Raw genomic sequence first — 22,217 nt, 5'->3', positions numbered from 1 at the left:
GCTCTGGGACCTGGAGCAGCCAAGGCCATCCCTGTCCCCTCTTGTCCCCCTGTGCAGGCCAGGAAGGGCAGGAGGGAGCTGAGTTGGCTGTCAGGGACTGATAAGGTGCTCTGGGTATTTCCTGGATGGAGCTGCTCTGATTTACAGCTAAGGACCAGATCTCTTTATTTCTCCTGCCTCCCACACACAGGAACAAGGAACAATGAAGATCACGACCCTCTTTCCACTCGTATTCCCAACCCCGCCCAGGCTGTCCAGAAATGGGAGAAAAAAGCATTGTAGGAAATGAGGAGTCAAGTGGTGGCCACAGGGCAGGGAAAGGCTTTGCCAGGCTGCAGTGACAAGGCAGAAGCCACTCAAAAAATCTTCCACATTCTGTTCTCCCTGCTCCCTGCCTTTAGTGTTTGCAGATCCGCGACTGGAAGAGTCTGGGATGTAAAATCAAAGCAAAAAAAGCCTCTGTGAGCAATGTGAGAGTCACAGAATCATAGAATCATGATGGTTTGGGTTGGAAGGGACCTTAAAATCATCCAGTGCCACCCTTGCCATGGCAGGGACACTTTCCTCTGTCCCAGGCTGCTCCAAGCCTCAATGTCTAAGCTGGCCTTGGGCACTGCCAGCGATCCAGGGGCAGCCACAGCTGTGCCAGGGCCTGCCCACCCTCACAGGGAAGATTTGTTTGCTAATACTCAATCTAACCCTACTTTCTTTCAATTTGAAGCCATGGCCCCTGTCCTGTCACTCCATGCTCCTGCAAGGGAAGTCCCTACAGTGACAGAACTGCAGGATTGAAGCTGCAGGGCCGAGTTCCTTTTCTGATTCACGTTTAAATTCTTATTTCTGGGGAGCTGGGGGAGCTTCCACCCAACACCACCTCTGCTGCTGCAGTGGGGACTTGCAAGAGCAGCAGAATCTCACTCAGGTCTCAGCTGGATCCTCTGCAGTTCCCTCTGGAGCAGAGGGAAATGCAGGGACAGTAATTGGCATGGAGCAGCAGCTCGGCTGTGCTGGTGACAGAAGATTCTGTGGGAGTTATTAAGGGGCTGTTGTTAAGGTATTACTAATAATTTTCAGAATCATTTCCATTCCTATTCTTCCCCTGACAGCCTGCAAGTGCTGTGGGTCCTTTTACAGCCATTCTGCCTGCGAGCAGTTTATTGTTTTATTTGATACGTTGCTTAGGGACAGCTCGGCACCTCCTGTGCTTTATTTCCCCCCTCCCTTCAAAGAGTGAGAGCATTTTAATATTTCTTGGAGAAAAATGGATGTAATAAAACATGAACATCTCGGGCCCAATCTCAGTGCCGTGGAAAGCTCTTCCCTGAGAGGCTGTTCCGTGCTGGCTTTTCCGGTTGCTGTGCTCTGCAGAGAGCTGGAAGCACCATCCTGCTTCCCATAAACATCTCTCTGCTGCTAGTGGAAGGCTTTGCTCACTTAGGATGGGAGGATAGAGCAGAGATGGACCTCTGTGCTCTCCACTGATGGGTTTTTGGTTTTTTTGAATGAGTCACAGCACATGGCTGAGCTGGGTAAAGTCACACAATGATGGTCAAAGTGCTGGAGTTACCCCTGGCAGGGTTATTGAGTAGAATCATGGAATGGGTTGGGGTGAAAGGGATCTTAAAATCATCCAGTGCCACCCCTGCCATGGCAGGGACACCTTCCAGTCCCAGGCTGCTCCAAGCCCCAATGTCCAACCTGGCCTTGGGGACTGCCAGGGATCCAGGGGCAGCCACAGCTGCTCTGGGCACCCTGTGCCAGCCCCTGCCCACCCTCCTAGGGAAGAATTTTTGTCCTACTATCCCATCTAACCTTGTCCTCCTTCAGCTTAAGGCCATTCTCCCGAGTCCTGTCCCTCTAGGCCTCGTTCTCAGTCCATCTGAGCTCTCCTGGAGCCCCTTCAGGCCCTGTCAGGGGCTCTAAGCTCTCCCTGGAGCTCCTTCAGGCCCTGGAAGGGCTCTGAGCTCTCCCTGGAGCCTTCTCCTCTCCAGGTGAGCACCCCCAGCTCTCCCAGCCTGGCTCCAGAGCAAAGGATCCAGCCCTGGGATCATCTTAGTGGCCTCCTCCACCCTCATTCCAACATTCCTAGACCAGGCCTAGACCTAGGCCAGGCCTACACCTAGAGCAGGCCTAGACCTAGACCAGGATGCAGAAGTGCTGTGGGGCCTCACAAGAGCAGAGTGGAGGAGGAAAGTCTGCTCCCTCAGCTGCAGTTTGGCACTGGGAGTCCTCAAGGTTTGGAAAACACCCAGGTGAGGGCAAGGCCAGCAGTGAGACCTGGCTGTGCTGACCCCTGGAGAAGTGGCCTCATGGAAGCCACCATGAGACAAAGCAGCACTGACTGAGTACCTGGGTGAGGTCTGCACAGGGATCCTGCAGGGGGGATGGAAAATCCCCCATTTGTGAGCTGCTGCAGGCTGGAGATACTCAAGAGAGGGAAGGGAAACAGGGATCACCCTCACTGTCCACTCCTCACCAGCAGGAACCTCCTTCCCTGTCACAGCTGTGGGATGAGGACTCAATCTCAGCACTGGGCTTAGCTGAGACATTGCTTAAAAACAGGGAATAAAAACCCAAACCATGTTCATGTGCACGAAAAAGAGGAGAGATCTGTGAATTCTGGAAGGCACTGCCTGTGGGAAAGATACACCCCAAGCCTTTGGAGCCTGGCAAAGCCCCTTGAGGAGAAAGTGGAATTTTCCCTACATAAACAACAATGGTTGTATGTGTTTAAAAAAAGGAAAAAAAATAAAAAAGGGGATGCCAGCAGGCATGGAGCCCTGATGAGGAAGAAAAGGAGTGCTGTGCACAGGACACTGGGGGAACTGTTCCAAACCATCCTTAGGCAGAGATGTCCCTGCTGGCTCAGCAGTGGCCCCAGGGAGGACTGGGCAGTGTAGGAGAAGGGGATTTGGGACCCACTCCTGGCTTCAGCAAGATGTGTGTTCCTGGCATCTCCCAGGGCTGGCACTCAGGATGGGGAAAACAAACAAACAGGTCTGTTCAGAGGCTTGTGGGAGGAATGATATTTCTCTTGGAAGAGCTCTTCTCCTTCCACAGAGCAAAAAAAAAAAAAACAAAAAAAGCACCCTGCAAGAGAAGGAGAGCTGCCTGGGAATGGCAGGAAGCTAAATGGGAGAACTGCATCTGCTGGATTGTTCTTTGCCTTCTGTCAGGGGAAAAACAGAAAAAACCACAAAGAAATGAAGTTTGATTCAAGATACAGCAGGCCAAAGACAGGCAGCCAAGCAGGAGTGAGTTTATTTATTTAAATTTATTTATTTAGCTTCAGAATCATGGAATGATTTGGGTGTGAAGGGACCTTAAAGCTCATCCAGTTCCAACCCCTACATGGGCAGGGACACCTTCCACTGTCCCAGGCTTGAACATCCAGATGAAGGAGAAGGGGAATTATGCTCACTGAAATGAAGGAGAAGGGGAATTATGCTCACTGCACCAGACTTTCAACCTGCAAATATTCCATGGAAAACACTTTCCTTCCTTTCTGCACTTCACTCAGATGGTTAAAGGTGGGAGAAGGGCCTCTGGAAACCCTCTTGTAGCAGAGCAATCCCACCCCAGACCATGCAGGTGAGTTGTACATGGAGAAGGTCAGGAGCTGTCCCCCTTGGCCTCAGGAGGATGAGTCCAACCCTGCTCTTCCAGAAGGAAGGACATGGCCCCACATTTCCAGAGGGTTTGCAGGTTTTACCCCTCTGTTTGTTGCCTTTGGCCCCTGGGAGGGAAGCCCAGCCCCACACACACTCGTGGTGGGATCTCCCTCCATTCTCAAACCACACAATTTTGGCTCAGCTTGCCCACCTCCCTCTGAGCTCTGGATTTCCCTCCACAGCCCAAGGAATGCACAGACAAACCTGTTTTCCCTTCTGGCTCTGCTCATAGTGAAAGACAATAAAGAGCAAATAGGTTTTGGGTATGCAGGCTTTAGAGGAATTGTATTTTGCATTTGCTCCCTCATTTTACATCATGATGCAGAAAACCATGGTAAACATTCTATATATGGGATTTTTGGACAATTTTTCTTGCTATCTACACAGCAGCTGGGAAAAATATCTTCCAACACCCCCACATTTTGCATGTGCAGAGATTTCATTACATTTGTTATACTTGCTACTCATATTTTGTTGAGTTCATCATTCACCTCGTTGTAAATGCCAAGAGAAGTAGAGGCAGAAGGAAGAAAAATGTCAAGCTCTGATGCTCCTTCCCCAAAGCACAGAATTACTTAATAACTCCTTTATTCATACCCAAAACCTTATCACTTGAAAATCTCAATTTGCACAGAGCAAATTAAGCTGTTACTGACCAGCAAATCTTATTTATTTTTAATAACTTCACTGATTGTGTGGCTGCAGAGGGCACATCACATGGCAAACGTTGGACATGAGTTCCTGGCTACCTTTCCCAAGGGCTGTGAGCCCTGGAGTGACTTTTTCATTCTTCTGGCTCACAGGGACACCTTTTATTCCCTCTTTAGCCTTTTGAGCATTCACGTGTCTGGCATATGAACTTCGCTGCAGTCACGGGGTGCTGGGAACACAGGGGGCTCAACTTGTGCTCCACTTCACACAGAGAAACAAAGAGAAACATGAGACACAAGATAAACTCACATGGCCAAGGTCTGGCAATTCTTTACCCTGTCAAAATTTGGGGCAACCTTGGAAAGGGCATCAAAAGGGCATGGAAGAGATGGGAACTAGAAATAGAAGAAAGGAAAACACTGCAACCATCACATGGCCAAGTGATGGGAACAAGAAAGAGGAGAAGAGCAAAATCCTGCATCTATCACATGTCCAAGGTCTGGCAATTCTTTACCCCATCAAAATTTGGGTCATCCTTGGTAAGGGCATCAAAAGAGCCATGAAAGAGATGGGAAGCAGAAATAGAAGAAGAGCAAAATCCTGCATCCATCACATGGCCAAGTGATGGGAACTAGAAAGAGAAAAAGGGCAAAATCCTGCATCCATCACATGGCCAAGGTCTGGCAATTCTTTACCTCATCAAAATTTAGGTCAGCCTTGGAAAGGGCATCAAAAGAGCCATGGAAGAGATGGGAACTAGAAACAGAAGAAGGGCAAAATCCTGCATCCATCCTTTTGGTCCTTGGCATCTGAACAGCCAGCAGGGCCAAAAGTTCAGGGCTGAGAAACCTCCAGGTTTGCAGACAATGCTGAGTATTTTCAGTAGCCAAATGCCAGAGTGCTGGTGAGGAACTCCAGAAGGACCTCCCAGCACACAGAAAGGTGGCAGGCGAGCATCAGTGTAGGTTGGTTTAAAGAAATCCACCCAAGGAAAAGTAACCCAAGCTGAGTGTATGTGATGCTGAACTTGGAAAGGGTAGCTACCAGGAGATGGATTGCTGACAACTCTCTGAAATCATCAGCTCAGTGTGCAGGGACTGCCAAAAAGCCAAAAAAAGCATCAGGGTACAGCTACAACAGCTTTGTTCTGCTGCTGAGCACAACATTGGTGTGCCCTCACCTCAGAGCCTGCGTGAGCTGCTGGCCTCCAGTGCTTGAGGACAAGTCAGCAGAGAGTGGCCAAGGGGCTTCTTCCTTTTAGGCTGGCCAAGGTGAGAAATCCCAAAGTTAGAAGGAAAAGAAACAGGCAGGGTGTCCCTTCCAAGAAGCTGAGCACTGTGAGGGGATGGGGGCTCACTTGGGGAACCACCAGCAGGGAGTGGCCAGGTTTGCTCAGTCCTCCTGCCTCCAGATAAAGGATAAAGCACTGGGATAAGTGATCCATCATCTGCCCCATCCTCACTCCTCACCTGTGTGGCCCTCAGACCCAGGGTGAGTGTGAGAATGAGGAGCAGCTGACAGATGTTTCCCAGAAAAGTCCCCTGGACACTGAGCATTTGTAGCTCAGAGATTTCCCAACCCACAGGTAGTGTTTTACTTGGGATGGCATTTACATTTTTCTTTTTTTCTTTTTTTGTTTTTGTTTTGTTTTGTTTTTAATTTAAAAAAGGCAAAAGCTTTGAAGTCAAACTCTGTTATTAGAGGTGATATGCCAGCCATGGGCAGGTGCCAACTGCAAGACTTTATTTTGACTGCAGTCTCATGAGGAAAGCTGGCAGCTGGGAGCCCAGGGAGGCATGTCCTGAAGAAGGTGAAGAATTCAGCCAGACTCCTTTCAACAGCCTCTTTGATGCTGGGTGGCTGAGAACACAGAGCAGGGCTTTCTGTGTGTGCTGGGACAAAATATCCTTTAATGATTGTCTTCTGGGTCACCCTGGGCTACACTTAAACCCCTGTGTGGACCCAATCCAGTGCAGGAGGGCAGATTTTCATGGAATGGATCACACAGAACCACTGAGGTTGGAAAAGATCTCCAAAATCATCAAATCCAAGCTGTGCCCCATGCTCACCTTCTCCCCAGCACAGAGCACTGAGTGCCACCTCCAGGGATGGGGACTCCACCACCCCCCCGGGCAGTCCCAATGTTTTTTCTTGAATATTTTTACTTCTTCCAAACACCCTAGTGTGGGTTGCATGGATCAGGATACTTCTACTTACCATGAAATTTCTTTTTTCTGCTGGGGGAGGAAAATAAACAACTTTCCTTGAGCCTCTAATTTGGAGCCTTCAATGATCACCCACGCAAGAGGCAACCATGGTTTCAGTCTAAATAAAGAAATAATTCCGTGTTCAGGGAAAAAAAGGCTGCAAGTGGGACTTGACCAGGTTGAGAAGACAATTAGTGCTCTGCAGCCATGGTGTGAGAAAGGGAAAAAAAAAATCTCACATTCATCCTGACAGCCCATACTTTATTTTCACACAAAATAAATAATTCCTTCAGGATCAGGACCATACGTAGCACTACCCCTGTCCAGAGCAAGGGGCTGGAAGGGGATGAGCTTGAAGGTCCCTTCTAACCCAAACCATTCTTTTCCTTTTATTCCTTTATAATTCCTTTACTCTTTTTTTTTTTTTTATTTATTTTTTTCCAGGGACAAGGAAAACTGAGGCTGAAGGACAAGGAGAAATAAGTTTGCAGCTGTTTAGGGCTTACCCTCTGAACTCCTCCCATTTAGAAAGGCCCATTCCCCAAAAACCCCAAGCCCTTGGTTTTTCACAGGGTGACTACATCAAAAGCAACAGCAAGACACAGCTTGGTGAAAAGATCAAGAGGCTTAGGGCCAGCATTATTTAATATCTGTATTTTTCACTTTTTAAATGTGTGGAAATGTTTCTGCATTTCCTGCTTGTCTGGAAGGTGGAGGGATGAAGAAGAGGATGATGGAGGCAGCAGGGTTCCTTTGCACAGGGTGGGAACAGTTCAAGCTAAAGTTGTCTTCCCACCTGTGTTTTTCCATGTCTTCCCCCAGCTCTTTCACACCACAGAGCTGCCAGTTTTCTTTCAGAGGCACAACACAAAGGTGTTAACTCGAATTTCTATCCAGAGAGAGTGGTTGCATCCATCCAGCCTCCACATTCTTGCAGTATTTTCTCCATTAAGCCCCAAGCCTGGCTGGTTATTTTCTTTTTTTGGGTTACTTTTTTTCATCCTGCAGCTGTTGAGGGTGGTGAAGGATGGATAAGAATTGAACCAACAAACAAACAAAGAAGGAACTCTGAAACTTTCCAGATCAAAAAGCACACACAAAATTCTCTTTTCAAGAGGTTTTAATGAAGAGTCATATTTTGAAACCTCTCACACTGTACAACACATTTAACTGTACATCAAGCTCAGATAAAAAATAAAGCTTTCTTACAAAGTACGTTTTTCCAGTGATTTTTTTTCTTTTTTTTTTTTTTTTGCAGTAAAAATAGCTGCTACATAAAACCCTCCTGATCTTTGAAAAGGAGTCACAGTTATTTCCAAAAATAGAATTCATATTTTAATCATACAGAATAAACTGCAGGAAGAGACAAGTGAACTGAAAAAATAAGGCTTGTATATAAACTTTTTTTTTAAAAGTACATGCATAGAAGTTGAAAAACATATGCCATTTATAAAGAAAAAAAGGTAATTTTACCCATATTAATATTTTTATTTTTCAGTTACAGAAGAAACCACAAACAGGCCCTTTTATGTCCCAGAATACAACATTAGTTTCCTGTAAAAATGCCAAAATGCACAAAAAATTGCCAGCTTCAGTCCTGGCAAAATCCTGAGCCCGACCTCCCTCCCTGCCCCCGCAATGCATGCACACTGAGCATACAACTTCTGCTGTCTCTCAGGCCAATTCAATATTTGCAGAAGGTTGTAGATCCTAGACAAACATGAAACCCCCTCCCACCCCACATTTGATGAGTTTACATTCATCCTATTTCAAAGCACACATACAATTAGTTTAATTTACACTATACAGTATCTGTTAAATAGGAACATCAGAGTTTCCAAAGGAATCACAGAATATATACAAATTGAATATTGAAATGGTATGATTTTCCTTCCCTTCTTTTAAAGGGTGGGGTTTTTTTATGTTAACACTTGCTACATCTGGTTATGTACCTATGCAGCAAATTTCTGGAGTAGTAACAATAATAATAACAATAACAAAACGTGCTTTAAAACAAAAGTAATACCAGTTCTCCTTACTGCTCATTTCAAATAAATTAGTTTGTGTTTGTTTTTAAATAAACTGCATGAGGACGGTGGTGTTTCAAAAACATCCCAGCCAGAGCTCTGCTGGGTTTTCTCACAGCCAACCTTTGGTTCCACAGCCAACCCATCCTTCCAGGGCAGTGTCAAAGCGCCGTGTGGGGCAGGGCAGGCAGCTGGAACGCTGCCCCCAGGAGCATCCAGGGCTGTGCCCCCTCCCCAGAGCCCCACCGGCCGCTGCCAACACGGATGAAGCTCCCGCTCTGCCTCCCCCGAGCGCGGCGGGCCTGGCTGCCGTGGCTCCCGGCCATTGTCCCCACCACTGGTGACTCCAGATGGACTCCCAGGCTCTGGGATCAGTCCTCGGTGTCGGGCTGCACGCCCAGCATGGCGTGCAGCTCCTCGGGGGTGTAGCCCAGCAGGTTGTGCAGGTCGCACACGAAGCGGTACACGTAGCGCTTGCCCGACGTCTTGTGGATGATGTTCTTGTCGTAGTAGTAGCGCAGGCCCCGGCTCAGCTTCTCGTAGTTCATCTTGGGCTTGTTCTTCCTCCTCCCCCAGCGCCGTGCCACCTGCCAGAAAGCAAAATTCATTCAGAATTTGTTCCATTCATCTTCTTCTTAGTGGCTGATTAAACAAAACCCTTTCTTGGTCAGAGCGTTTTATTTGCTTTGGATGGCCCAACCTCGCAAGAGAAGAGCTGGTGACTGATCCCACCAGAGACCCCAACAGCAGCTCCACGAGGAGGTGGCTGACAGCAAAGTGGTAGTTGGACCAGAGTCAGACAGATTTTTCTCCAAAACACCCAGGTTTGAGTTTCAAGCCCTGGGAATCATTTGTTTAACTTAGGGTGAGCTTGAGAGTTCCCCCAAGATGATGTTGTTATGCTAAGTTGTCCATGTTCTGCTCCCCTATTGGATTTTGTCCAGGTTTCTGCTCCCCTTACTTGTTTCCTCTCTATGGTTATTGTTCTAGAATGTTCTACCCCCAAGTGTCTATATTGTTGCTTCCCCTTTATCTCAGGTCTGGGGATCCTGCCCCCTCATACTGTGCTCCACGTTTGTTGTTTTCACCCTTTAATAAAGTTCCCTTTGGGCAACCCCATCAAATCTGCTCCTTCTCATTTTTGCCATCCCTCACCCTGAAGTCAGGGAACCAGAGAGGTTTGTCACAGCCACCCTCACTGTGACAGACACCAGTTTGTAGGGGATGGGCCAAAACATGCTTAAGGAGGTCAGGTTTAGGGAGAAATCACAGAATATCCCGAGCTGGCAGTGTCCCATAGGGACCAAAGTCTAATTCCTGGCCCTGCACTGGACCACCCCAAGAAACACAGAATATCCTCAGCTGGAAGGAGTCACAAAATCAACCAGGCTGGGAAAGGCCTTTGAGATGAAGCCCAAGCTAAGACCCAACACCATCTTGTCATCCAGACCATGGCACTGAGTGCCACATCCAGTCTTTAATCCTTGAACACCCCCAGGGACAGTGACTCCACCACCAGTGCAGCTCCTGGCCCTGCACAGGGCAAGCCCAGGAATCACAGAATATCCTGAGCTGGAAGGGACCCCAGGGATCCAAGCCCAGCTCCTGGCCCTGCACTGACACCCCAACAATCCCACCCTGTGCCTGAGAGTTTTGTCCAAATACTCCTGGAGCTCTGGCTCAATCTGCTCTCTCAAAAAAACAGTTTTACCAGGCAGCAGGGGACAACTCTTTACTGGAAGTTCAATGCTATGAAGCTCCTTGCAGTTCATTATTCCTCTCCCCTCTTTTTTCTTAAATCTAAAAGTTTCACTGGACTTTTTATCTCTTAATACAATAATTTTCCTACTGGCAACAGTATCAGAAAGTGAAAATGCATCACTATTAATAAATGAAGTTCCCAAAATACTTCAAAAGCAGCACTACCATATTTGATGCGCAGCTAAACAAACATTATATCCAAGACTGAGCCCACAGAGGTCAGATCAGACTCCAAAATCTTTGTTTTCACCCCCATTAGCCACATACCTCATCTGGGTCAGCAAGTTTAAATTCCCATCCATCTCCTGTCCAGCTAATGAATGACTGACAGGACTTGTCAGTCAGTAACTCCAGAAGGAATTGCCACAGCTGGATAGGTCCACTGCCTGTTGGGAAAGAGGAGACAGAAAAACCACAAATTAATACCTCTGCCAGCTCTAACCACAAGCAATGTATGTGACCAGACTTGTATCACAGACCTGGTAATTAATCTGATTTATCTTTTTTATAGATCAGAAAGAAACCTAAGGTTTTACTCTATAGCACAAACCTGCTGTTACCCATGGGAAAATGAAGTCATGTTTTTCATGGAAACAAAGGATTTGACAAAAGTTATGGCTTTCCCTCTCATATGGATCCTTTAACCCTCACTCCCACCTCCCAAACAGCTGCATTTTGAGCTCCAGGGCTTGTCCTGAAGTCTTTGGATTGGCAAAGATCCTACAGGAAAAAACCTATTTCAGCAAGGACTACAGCAACAAGGCCTTAACAACACCTGTGGGAATTTCCAAATCTGGGAGATTTTGTCCAAGCTCCCCTCTTTTTCAAACAGATCAAAAGTGCATTTGGTTTTCACTTGATCTCATGTGCCTGCCTATTCTTGCTTTGGGTGGATAATCCCTGAGACTTTGTTTAGTAACAGATAAAATTAAAATTATTTGTGACTAGTGGTCTCTACCTCCATGGCACACGCTTGGAGGGAAAACTGATGTTACATAAAAAAACAGGAGTGACCATTTTGCCTCAGCACTCACCAGTAAAGCCAGCCAGGATGGCTGCTGGTATAACTGGTTTCCCTTGCTCCACAGGATCACTCCTCTCTTGAATGTAGTCTTTGAAGGACATGGTAGGTTTGCTCAGGCACAGGGACTGGCTGCAGTCATCCTCAAAGCTCTCATAGGATGGCACACGCTGCAAATCCACCAGGGAGGATTGGCTGTTCCAGGACTGCAGCATGGAATCTGAGCTCTCATAGCTCTCAGCACCACTGTCACTGGATTCGTGCTCTCTCAGCTTGCCTGCATCAAATAAAGCCAATAAATATAAATACAAGAATATATAGACAATATGGATGAAAGTATATAGACAATATATAGACAATATATAGACAATATATAGACAATATATAGACAATATATAGACAATATGGATGACAATATGGATGACAATATGGATGACAATATGGATGACAATATGGATGACAATATGGATGACAATATGGATGACAATATGGATGACAATATGGATGACAATATGGATGACAATATCCAACAATAAAATAACAATTAATAAAAGACAGTGTTGATGGTTTCTTTCCCTCAATCCAGCCTGTCCATATAAATCATGCAAAGGAGGAAGAGGCGTTCAGATCACGGCCTTGGTCCCCATGGTTATCATGCAGATAACGACTCACCAGAGTTATCCATCAGCAAATTGAGATTGTTCCTCGGGAAATCTTGGTTTACTGCACAGTAGTTCACACCAACAGCATCTGCTTGGGTTTTAGGGAACAATGGGAAGTCTTGTTCTGGGTTGAGGAGATTCGGTGCCGTGGAAGTCTGACAGACGTCAGTCAGGAGATTGGGTTTGGGATAACTGAGGGGTTTAGGGTATCCAGGCATTTGCATTCCATAGGAATTCTGATCTACGTTAACAGCTGAAAAAAGAAACCAAAGAATTAGATGATTTTTCCCCTGGAGACCCTTAAACAAACTAATACACTAAATACACCAAATCAGATTCTGCAAATCCCCCTCTAACTTGCCAGCCACAAATGCCCATTGTTCATTCTTCAAGGAAACTACAGAAAAAATTGGGGAAGTTTTAAGTGGTTTTGAGCAAGGCTCTCCCTATTAAGTGGTGTAATCAGGCTGAGCTGAAGGCTGACTGTGGTAGAATAAAACACACCATCAATCAAACAATCTGAGGGAGCCAGCACTGCATCCCACACACTCCCAACAGCTCTAGCACACTCTCAGAGCCTTTAAAAAGGCCTAAACAGAATTCTTGCTGCTTCTCAGTTTTTGCCTCTTTTTGCTAGAGATGGGAGTGGTCATTGTGCTCCACACATGGAGGGCTTGGCATAGCAAGAGGAAATTTCATTTTCTCAAAGCCTTTGCTCTTCAAACGATTTCCGATATAAATCAGGTGACAATCAAACAATACAAGGAAAGGCTGGAGCAGCTGAAGTCAAATGTTCTCCTCAAGCACAGTAACTATTCTGGTGCTTTTTGTTTCTACCCTGAATCTGTGACGTGCTTAGAATAAACTGAGAGATGCAAAATATGAATTTTTAAAAACACTTACTTAAGGAATTATTATTGACCCAGTGAGGAACTGAGGTGAGGTGAGAGTTCTCCACATACTGATCCTGTGTTTTCTCTTGGCTGTCTGAGGAGAGGAGAAAAAGAAAAAAATTGGCTTTATAGTTTTAAAGATCCAACCTGTATGCCATGGAAAGCTCCTGACTCTTGGGAGTATTTTGGTAAATTCACAAAAATTTTAGTACCATGCTCTATTTGTATTGCATTCTCTCTCATGACAGAAATCATTAAAAAAACCGCAAAACCAAACAGGCTTTAAAAACCATCCCATCAATTGAATTTTCCCATTAAACTTAAAACCAACAATAACTGCAATGTGCTTTAAGGTTCAACTGTTGGTTAACTTTGTATTTATGGGGTTAGCTGTTTTATTTATGGGGTATTTACAGTGGTCGTACCCCAATTTCACTTATTCCAGTGATTTTCCCAAATAAAACCTGCCCACAGATCTACTCAGCCTGCACACAGAATGTCTGCAGCCATCTGCATCTGTGCTTGGCATACCAAGGATGTACTGACAGTGCTGAAAATGCTGTTATTAAGCAAGTTTTAAAGTTTATTTCGAGTTCTCATATGCAATGAAACCCTTCATAGTGAAACCAGTGTTGAAATTGAGTCCCATTTCTATTTCTGTCAGGAGAGCCCTAAATCAAGTTTTTTCTGGCTCTCTAACTACCTTTTATCATCTGCTCCAGGTGTTCCCACAGAATATCACCCACATAGTCAGGTGCCAGTTCCAGGAAACGCTCCTTGCCCAGGTTGCACAAATCTTGGCCACTCATAAGAAACTGATGGAAATTCACATTTGCCAAGCTGAACTCATTGGTAGCCCATGAAAGCCACTGGCAAACTTGTTGTTCAGTCCACAGCCAGGGATCTGCAAGACAGGAAGGATCCAACGTTTAGAGATAACTCCTGGCCCTTGTCAAATATCTTCCTTATAAAACAGTAAATTAAAAAAACCCCTAAAATTGTTTAGCCAAGTTATTGAGTCCTGAATGAATTCAGAATGAATGTATTCTTGAATTTCTAAAAAACCCAAACAACTCAGTTCTCTTTTCTTTCTGCATTCACTTTCAACCAGAGATGCCCTCAGTTTGCTTGACTCTCTCCTGCTGCCAAAGCATGAGCTCTCCATGCACCCATTTTTAACACCAGCAAGTCTGGCCTCTCCAAGGCAAGCTGTGCCAGATTCACATAGGATCCATTCTTGTATTTCCTACTGACATCATTCTTTCCTTTTCAAAGAGCAGCTATTCAGCCTCCTCCTTAGCATTAAAAGGAAAAAAAAAAAAAAAAAAAAAGAGTTTATAAATAGCAAACACTTACTATTTGGGATACCCAGCCGACACTGTTCCTTTGTGAAACCACTGAAAGTATCTTTCAGGGCCTGACTCATCACAGCCTTGCTGCACGGGGTTAACAGAGGCAATTCACAGTTGTTCGACTCTGCAAGAAAAGAAAAGGGGTGGAGGGGAGGAAGAAGACACATTAACTTCAGGGCACTGAAAGGACTGATTGGCTTTTACTGTTTGAAGAATTAAAAAAAAAAAAAAACATGCTAAAAAGTTGGTGGTTTAAAAACAGAGATCACCATGCTCTAAAATCTCTGTGCTACTCGTTTGATAAGATTGCATCACTAATTAAAGCTTTGCAGCTTTCCATGCATAGATCCTTATTTACTCTCAGTAGTTACATAAAGTGCCTTTGTTGCAGGGAAACTTGATTATTTTTTTAAGGGAAATGAGACTGCTTATTCCTCTTTTACCACCTATAATTTGCCCTGAGACTTCTTTGCAACTCCAGACAATCTTTATTTAATTTGAGAGCTAAGTAACTGACAGCAGGGTTGTGAAGAGCCAGCTTGCACTACTCAACACTGCATTTCAGACCTTATCACATCTCATCACCCAGGCACATGGTGCAATGGATTATTCCATCATCTGGACCAAACAAGTGTGACTGGTAACAAGCTGGGGGTGAATAATGCATCCAACCACAAAGCTGGCACCATTATATGTCAGTAAAAATCACTGATCTACTTCACTGGCTTTCAAATTTGCAAGAAGATTCTATTTTAAGGATAAATCCAGCTCCCACTCAGCTTTTCTTATTGGTCAATTTTTACCAGAAGATGCCTCATTTTATCACAGGATGATGTCACAGAATGGTTTGGGCTGGGAGGGAACCTGAAAGCCCATCCAGTGTCACCCCTGCCATGGGCAGGGACACCTTCCACTGTCCCAGGCACTCCTGGCAGATCCCAAGCCCGTTCAGAGCTGTGCAGCTCCTCTTGCTCTCCCAGACTATCTACAGGCTGCACTTGTGCTTAACTTCTGCTTTTACCACACCCTCCCTAATATCTGCAAGCACTTGCTTTGCTGACCAGAGCAGGTGACTGATTAGAATCACACTAGAACAAAGGACCTGTGGTTTTCTGGGTTTGAGGGCTTGAGGTTTTTTTTCCTTTCCCTAAGGGGAGATAAAAGCAGCATCAGGTAAAATATCTACATTTTGTCAGGGGTTTTTGGCAAGGATATGTAGGGCACTCTTGGTGGGATACTGACCTACACACACACAAATAATTAAAAAAAAAAATCTTAAAGCATCCCTACCTTATTTTTTAAACTATGGAATAAAACATACTGAGATTTAACACCAGAGAATCAAAAAGCTTTCAGAATATTTGCACTTTAATTATGGTTGAGATGTTGCAAATTTAAACACATAAAATCTTCTTTTAAAGATTTTTAAACTCTTAGCTCTGCCTAAACTCCTAAGGCTTCTTCCATGAAAAATCAGACTATTAGGCTACTGCATCCCAGTTCCTATTTCTTTCCAGTACAGAAAACAACAACTATCCACAAAGAAACTCACATGAACAAAATCAAGCACATACACAGAAGTCTGTGTATTAAACCACCCAGGAAATGTTAGTTAGACCCCAAAAATTTCTGCTCTACCAAGTGGACTAAGGAGCAAAGTGAAGATTTACCATAAGAAGTGGAGTCAAATCCTGTTGGCACTTCCTGAAGCGTTTGGTCTTCACTGAGTGAGCAAAAATATCCAGCAAAAAGCGAGTTGGAGCTGTCAAAGGTGTCAAACGCTGGCTGACGCTGCAGGGGAACAGAATAAACACAGAACCACGTCAGCATTCTGCTGCAGAGCTGTGAACTCCTCTGCTAGGAAGTGTCTGGGTTTGGTTTCCTAGATCTGGAGATCATGCACAACCACTACCTTGAATGAGGCAGCTTTGAAATGCAACCACAATGAGGGCACAGCTTCTGAAACGTGAATAAAAGCCACCGATGAGGGCCCTCGAGGTGGGGGATGTGCTGCAGCTTACAGTAAAGCCAAATCAAGATATTCTTGGGTTTATTTCCTGTAATTGAGGCTTTTAACAATAGACAATGCTCATGTGTGTATAAATACATATTTATTTCCAGGTGCATTTTAAAGAAATCCTCATTTCCTTAACCCTTTAAATTGATTATCCACTCGATGAGGATTTGATGGCAGATCAGTAAATTATGGGAAAAATGCCAGTACAAAACCTACAGTAGATTTATGAATTTGTTTTTTTCTTCTAAAGGATAAAACTCATCTGAACCACATCAACTGAAGCTACACAGCCAGCTTTATAGGACTTGAGGAAGGATGTTACAGCAACTTTTACACTTCTGCCTTACTGGATTTGCCAGCAACCACAATTTGAAGTCTTTCAAGTGCTCAGATGCTCAGTGAAACACTTCTACTTTCATTTTGTAGCAAAGGATAAACAAGACTGATAAAAATGTTCCAGATAAAAGTGGTTTCTACTGATATACTGACATTCAAGAAATATTGTTATATTTTGAAAACCTAATTCCTTTCAAACTTGACTTGAGCCAACTGAATATGCCAGAAATACTGGTATGAAATTACTAAATTCCCCCCAACCACTTCAGTCTTTGGGGGGGCAGAAGGAATGTGAGCAGAGGAGGAAATAACTTCAAAAACAACTTATGAAACTTGCTTGTCAGTCACAGGGACACCCTATCTGCAACATCTTGAGGCAAAGATGGATAAAAGTTGCCCCTGAGATTTTTTTCAAGGCACCTGAGGATAGAACATTGCTCTGGAAAGCTGCAGCTGGCCCATGGCTGGAGACAAAGGCAACTTGCAAATGTTTGGTTTAGGCAAACACTCATTTGCCAGCTTGTGCCAAAGGAGTGGATTTAGCTGAGGACAAGGCAAGGATTTTTCAGGGCAGTATTCATGTGCAATTAAAAAAGCAACCTAAACTATGTTCCTGGAACAGCAAATTAGGGTTAATTTTCCCTCTCATTCCCTGATTTTTACATGAAAAAACCTCCTGGACAGCAGGGACAAATTGTGGAGCTCTGTTTCAGATACTCCCTAAGTCAAAAGCAGCCTTGGAAAGGCTCATGTCTGAATAAAACAAGTTAACATCTACCAAATCTGCTGGTAAAAGATTCTTTATACATTACTAGATAAAAGCTCTGACTCATCTCTAGTACCTAAAAGAAAGGGCAAGTTCTTTCAACACAATCTGGAAACTCCTGCATTTTGTGTAAATGACCCTTCTCCTGAGTCACTGGAAAAAATGCTGTGGCATGTGAATGAGTAAAATCCATACCGTGCTGGTTTCAGATTTCAAAAGGGAGAAAATTAATGCGCAAGCATGTTCTTCATTTCATAGTAGTAAAAGAGGAAAAACACAATGCAGGATGAATCCTGCTCGTCCTATCAGTTTCACAACTACTTTGCTTGGCTTTCCAATACATGTAATTATTGCAGGGTGAAATAAATGGAATGTGAACAGCCACAGCAGAGCACAAGACAAATCTCTGACTTAATTCTGTGACAACTGAACAGCTTAGATCAACCACTGTGCTAAGGGCACACAGATGTTAAGTTGGGGATCTCTTGGATTTTTTTGTGAAGAGAAGAAAAGGTTAAGAAGGGAGATAATGCATCAGAGCAGTGAGCATCCCAGAGCCTCACTGATTCTTCAAAGCATGGCCATTCCTCAAAGCTACCGAGAGCAGAAAGGGTCTCCCTAACCTTTACACTGATCAATGCTGGGTAAAAAAACTGATACTGGGATTAAAGAGCAACTTGCAAGAATAGGTAGGGGGACTTCAAAAAACTGAGCCTTTACAGGTACTCTAAAGGCTCAGTCTTAAGAGACTGTAAATTTAAAAACCTCAGTTTGTAAATTCTGTAAGAATTTAAATTGTAAATTTCTGTAAAATACTGTTTGTAAATTTACGGTCGTAAGAGACTGTAAATTTACAAACCTCAGTTTGTAAATTCCTTTCAAAACAAGGTAACAGACACAAGCCTTCGTAAAGATAAAATAAATTCAATGATTTTTGGAGTTGTTACAATGTATTTGGCTTCCATTAATAACAGCTGGAAGTGAACAACCTAGTTTTAATCCAAACAAGGTTCAGGAAGGTACCAAACCTGATCAGTCCTATCAGGACAGGCCTCTGCCAGCCTCATCAAATTAAAGATCTCTTGCTGCCCATCCTTTAACCTTCATTTTGGCACAAGTTCCACCAATACCAGCAAATCTGAGCTCAGTTCTTGCTACCTCTTTTAAATTTAGGGAATGGAGAGAGGGAGCCTTGTTGGGGGAGAGGGCTGGGGGTTCAAGATTTGCACCTTCCCATTTCAGCCCTGCTTTTCACATCTCTGTGGAACTCAGTGGGAATGCTCTGGCAGAAGATCAGAGGGGAGCAATGAAACCTGTGCTCACTTCTTGTCCAATTCCTGTTCCAGCACTGCAGGAACACAACAGGAGCACTGCTGGGAGCTGCCCCAGCTGGGTTTGGAGCTGCCAGCTCCAGGGTACTCACCTTGAGCATTCCTCTGTACATGCTGGACACTGGGGCCACTTGATCCATGTTCCTGACCCCAAAGTCACTCATCTGAAAAAGGAGAGGGGTGCCATTAAATGCACAGCCAAAGGAGGGGGAAGCAGATGTTACCAGATGTTACCAGATGCTACCAGACCCAGCTCTGGCAGTGAGATACAGGGAAAGCTTTTCCAGCCTCCCAAGCACACATGGCAGCTCCCACCTTGTTTTTCAGCTGGGAGAGCTTTGACAGAATTTGTGTTTGCCTGCAAAGCCCACAGAAGACCCCTTGCTCACTGAGTACCTGTCTCTTTGGGCTATGCTCCAACTTTTCACCCATTATCTGAAGAAATCAGTTTTGTGTTATTTTTGTGCCCTCTCACCATGATTCACCTCAGACTTTGGCTTTCAGAGGAGGAGCAGTGACAGAGTGACACTGTGATACACCTTCACCCCCTCACGAATAATCAGAGAAGTCAATTCCCAGTGTCCCCAACCTCGGGCCTTGACTCCTTTACTCCAAACCACATTATCTTGTACATTTTCTAAACACGGGATTAAAGCATTTATAAAGCTTTAGAGGGCTTAAGTTTCAATTGAAAAGGGGTTTGTGCAGTGAAATACCCTTTTTAAAGGGCTGATAATGGGACCACTATCAATATGTTCATGCCATTAAAGTCAAACCTTTATCATATTGCCTTTATCACCAGGAACAGAGTTGTGTGAGGCCTGTGTGACTTTCCCCCTATATATCACTTAGGGAGAAGAGTGATAAGATTCATATCCAATGGGAAAGATCAAACATAAGGAATAAAGCCACTTTTATGGCCATTGTTTAGGTTTATCGTGATGCAGCAATGCAGGTGTCAGTGAATGATACCTTATCAAGCTACACTCTTAATTTTCCTTCCCTTTTTTTCACAGCATTGGGTGAATTCCCTTGCTCCACAGCAACTGCCCGAAAACACGCACTTGTACTTAAATCACAGAGGACACTATCAAGATTTCCAAAAACTGTGGTCACTTACTACAAGCCAAATCTATCACTCACCCTGTTAACACAAGGAAAAAAAATCACTTTAAAATTCAGAAAAAATCGTAAATTAGGATCTTAAAATAAGCCCAGCTTGTTGAAAATGGCAACACATTCAAAAGCTGTCCATATAACCAGAGAGGAAAATAAAAACATCCAACAGCCAAAGACAAGGAACCCTTTCATCCTTTTAAATAGCTGATCACTTAAAAATAAAAGTAAAAAAAAAAAAAAAAAAATAGCAAGAGTCCTTAACATGAAAGGCCTATTTCAACTTGACTGGGCCTTCTAATTGAAACAAAATAAATCAACTGACACTGAAAAGAATATTCATTAATGTTACTCAAAAAGCGCAATCTACTGAATGATGTTTTTTACCTCAAACAGCACGTACAAATATTTGATCTAAATTACACATCTCATTGAGCAGCAAAGAATTTCACACAGCGTGAGTCTCACTCAGCAAGCATCCTAATCTGTTCATTAAATTTGCCACAGTTTAAACAACTGTTTATCCTTGCATTTGGCTGGGCTTTTCAAAAACTATATGGCAATTTCCAACACCCTTTGTTTTGCCTTTGAATTCTGCTCTGGTGGCCAGGGATATCTGGCTTGGGGATTTGAGTGTTTGAGGAAATATTCTGTGAATATTCTGTAAGTTGAGGTCTGATCCCTGGTTAGGAGTACAAATAAGATTCCTGGCACTTGTGTGCAATTCTGACCTCTCCACAAATCCTGTTAGGCACTTCCCCATCCACTAAAAAGGATTCTCTCCTTCCTGCCTTTTTTTTTTTTTGTTGTTTCTTTAGAGTCGTTTAGGGTCCTAAGACAAAAGGTTTATACCAAGTGTTGATTACACGGCATTGCTCATTAACCCAAGCCCGTTTTTCTCCACGCTGGGTTTGTTCAAAAGGAAAGCTTTGGAAAAATGAGACCCCGAGCTCTGGCTGAAAAACACATGGAGATCCTCAGCATGTTTTGCAACACTCCAGTGGAATATCTCAAGCCGAGGAATTTCTAGACCCTCTGCTCATCCCACATCAGCTCTCTCCCCATCTGCAGCACAAATTTCCAGCCCTGAGATACGAAACCCTTACAGACAAACAGAGCTGGAAAGGCAACGCGGATTGGCACAGAGGGTTAAACCTGCCTTTCTGCTGGACTTAGAAAACTGTCTTTTTTTTTTTTTCTTTTTTTTTTTTAATTCAGAAAAGCCACTACGGCCCACAACACGGTGTGACTGGGCCTCACCTCCAACTCCTCCACTAATGCTGATGACTGCGACTTGCCAGCTATAATTGGTTTAACTGGCAGGACACCTTCCTCAACACCCCCGCATAGCTGAGTGGGTGAACCAGAACAGGGTCAACAGGATCAGGCACTTATTAACTAATACTCCTGAATTCTGATCGCCTTCTTTTCAGCAGCAGCAGCAGCAGCCAGGTGCCTGCCCACAGCTGGGCACAGCTGGGCAGCATCCACATGGACAAGGGAAGCGCGTTGAGGGATCTGATGTCGCTCCAGTGTTATTCCTCCTTGGTTTTTTTGAGGGAATTTTTTAAGGGGGATAGCGGGCAGGAGGATATGATGGCTGGTTGTTGCTTTTCTTTTAAATGGCAATTTTTTTTCAGAGGAAAAAGTAGCCTCCTTAGGAAGAGTGTAGGAGAGAGCGGCGTGCCCCGTACAGCCCCCGAGCTCCGCCGGGAGCCAGCGCGGCTCCTCACACACATGACACACGCTTCGCCCACGTATAAAAAACTTCGGTGGGCAGATCACACAGCCCAGCGTTTCGCTTTTTTCTTTTTTTTTTTTTTTAAGTCCCTTTAAACTCCTAACCAAATCCAGAGCGCGCTGCCCATTAACCCCTTCCTGCCGGGGCCGCGGCATCCCCCGAGGAATGAGCCCGGGGCCGCTCCCCTCAACCCCTCACGGCACCCGGGGAAGGCCGGGGCTCTGATCGCCATCCCCGGGGAGAACCCGCGGGGCCCAGGGGTCGGAAGCAGCAGCGACGAGGGGAGCAGGAGGGCTCCTGGAACCCCGATGAACCCTTTTCCCCCACTCCGTTCCCCCGCCTCACCTGGCCACCGATGCCGGCGCTCCTGCGCTCCCTCCCCGGCGGCGGCCCCGGCCCCACACGCGGCGTCCAAGGGATCGAGGCGCCGCTGCCTCTGGGCGAGCCAAAATATCCTCGATGCGGCCGCGCCGGCCAACAACAACAACAGCAGCAGCAACGCTGATCCCGGCGGAGAGTCCTGGCCAAAGCAGGGGGGCACACAAGGGGCGGGATGCGGCGGGGAAAGGCAGGCGGGTGCCCGCGGTGTGTGGGCGCGGGCGGCCCGCGGTGATGCTGCGCTGGTTCCGCGCTGGTTCTGCCGCCTCCCGGCTCCGCTCCGCGCT

At 45.1% G+C, this 22,217-nt stretch overlaps 1 protein-coding gene across 1 annotated transcript; it reads right to left on the bottom strand.

Moving 5' to 3' along the window:
- Positions 1-7,631: 7,631 nt before the first annotated feature.
- On the bottom strand, positions 7,632-22,199 carry ETS2 (ETS proto-oncogene 2, transcription factor). The gene is made up of 10 exons (XM_063180758.1): positions 21,898-22,199; positions 18,788-18,859; positions 15,916-16,036; positions 14,250-14,369; positions 13,597-13,797; positions 12,904-12,987; positions 12,011-12,253; positions 11,352-11,615; positions 10,585-10,703; positions 7,632-9,143 (listed from the first exon to the last, which is right to left on the bottom strand). The coding sequence occupies exons 2-10, from the start codon at positions 18,857-18,859 to the stop codon at positions 8,928-8,930; spliced, it is 1,440 nt and encodes a 479-aa protein (XP_063036828.1). The 5' UTR covers positions 21,898-22,199; the 3' UTR covers positions 7,632-8,927.
- Positions 22,200-22,217: the final 18 nt, after the last annotated feature.

Source organism: Melospiza melodia, chromosome 2 (assembly GCF_035770615.1).
Source record: "Melospiza melodia melodia isolate bMelMel2 chromosome 2, bMelMel2.pri, whole genome shotgun sequence".
NCBI lineage: Eukaryota > Metazoa > Chordata > Aves > Passeriformes > Passerellidae > Melospiza > Melospiza melodia.
The sequence above is the reverse complement of the archived record's forward strand: the minus strand, read 5'-3'. Positions and strand labels throughout refer to the sequence as shown.

What these genes read in the sequence shown, in the direction of transcription:
- ETS2 (XM_063180758.1), bottom strand. Translation starts at nt 18,859, where the DNA reads ATGAGTGACTTTGGGGTCAGGAACATGGATCAAGTGGCCCCAGTGTCC. An exon ending in TCGGCTGGGTATCCCAAATA is followed by an intron (nt 13,798 to 14,249) that starts GTAAGTGTTTGC and finishes CCTGTCTTGCAG; the next exon opens with ATCCCTGGCTGTGGACTGAA. An exon ending in AACTTGCTGACCCAGATGAG is followed by an intron (nt 9,144 to 10,584) that starts GTATGTGGCTAA and finishes GCTTTCTGGCAG; the next exon opens with GTGGCACGGCGCTGGGGGAG.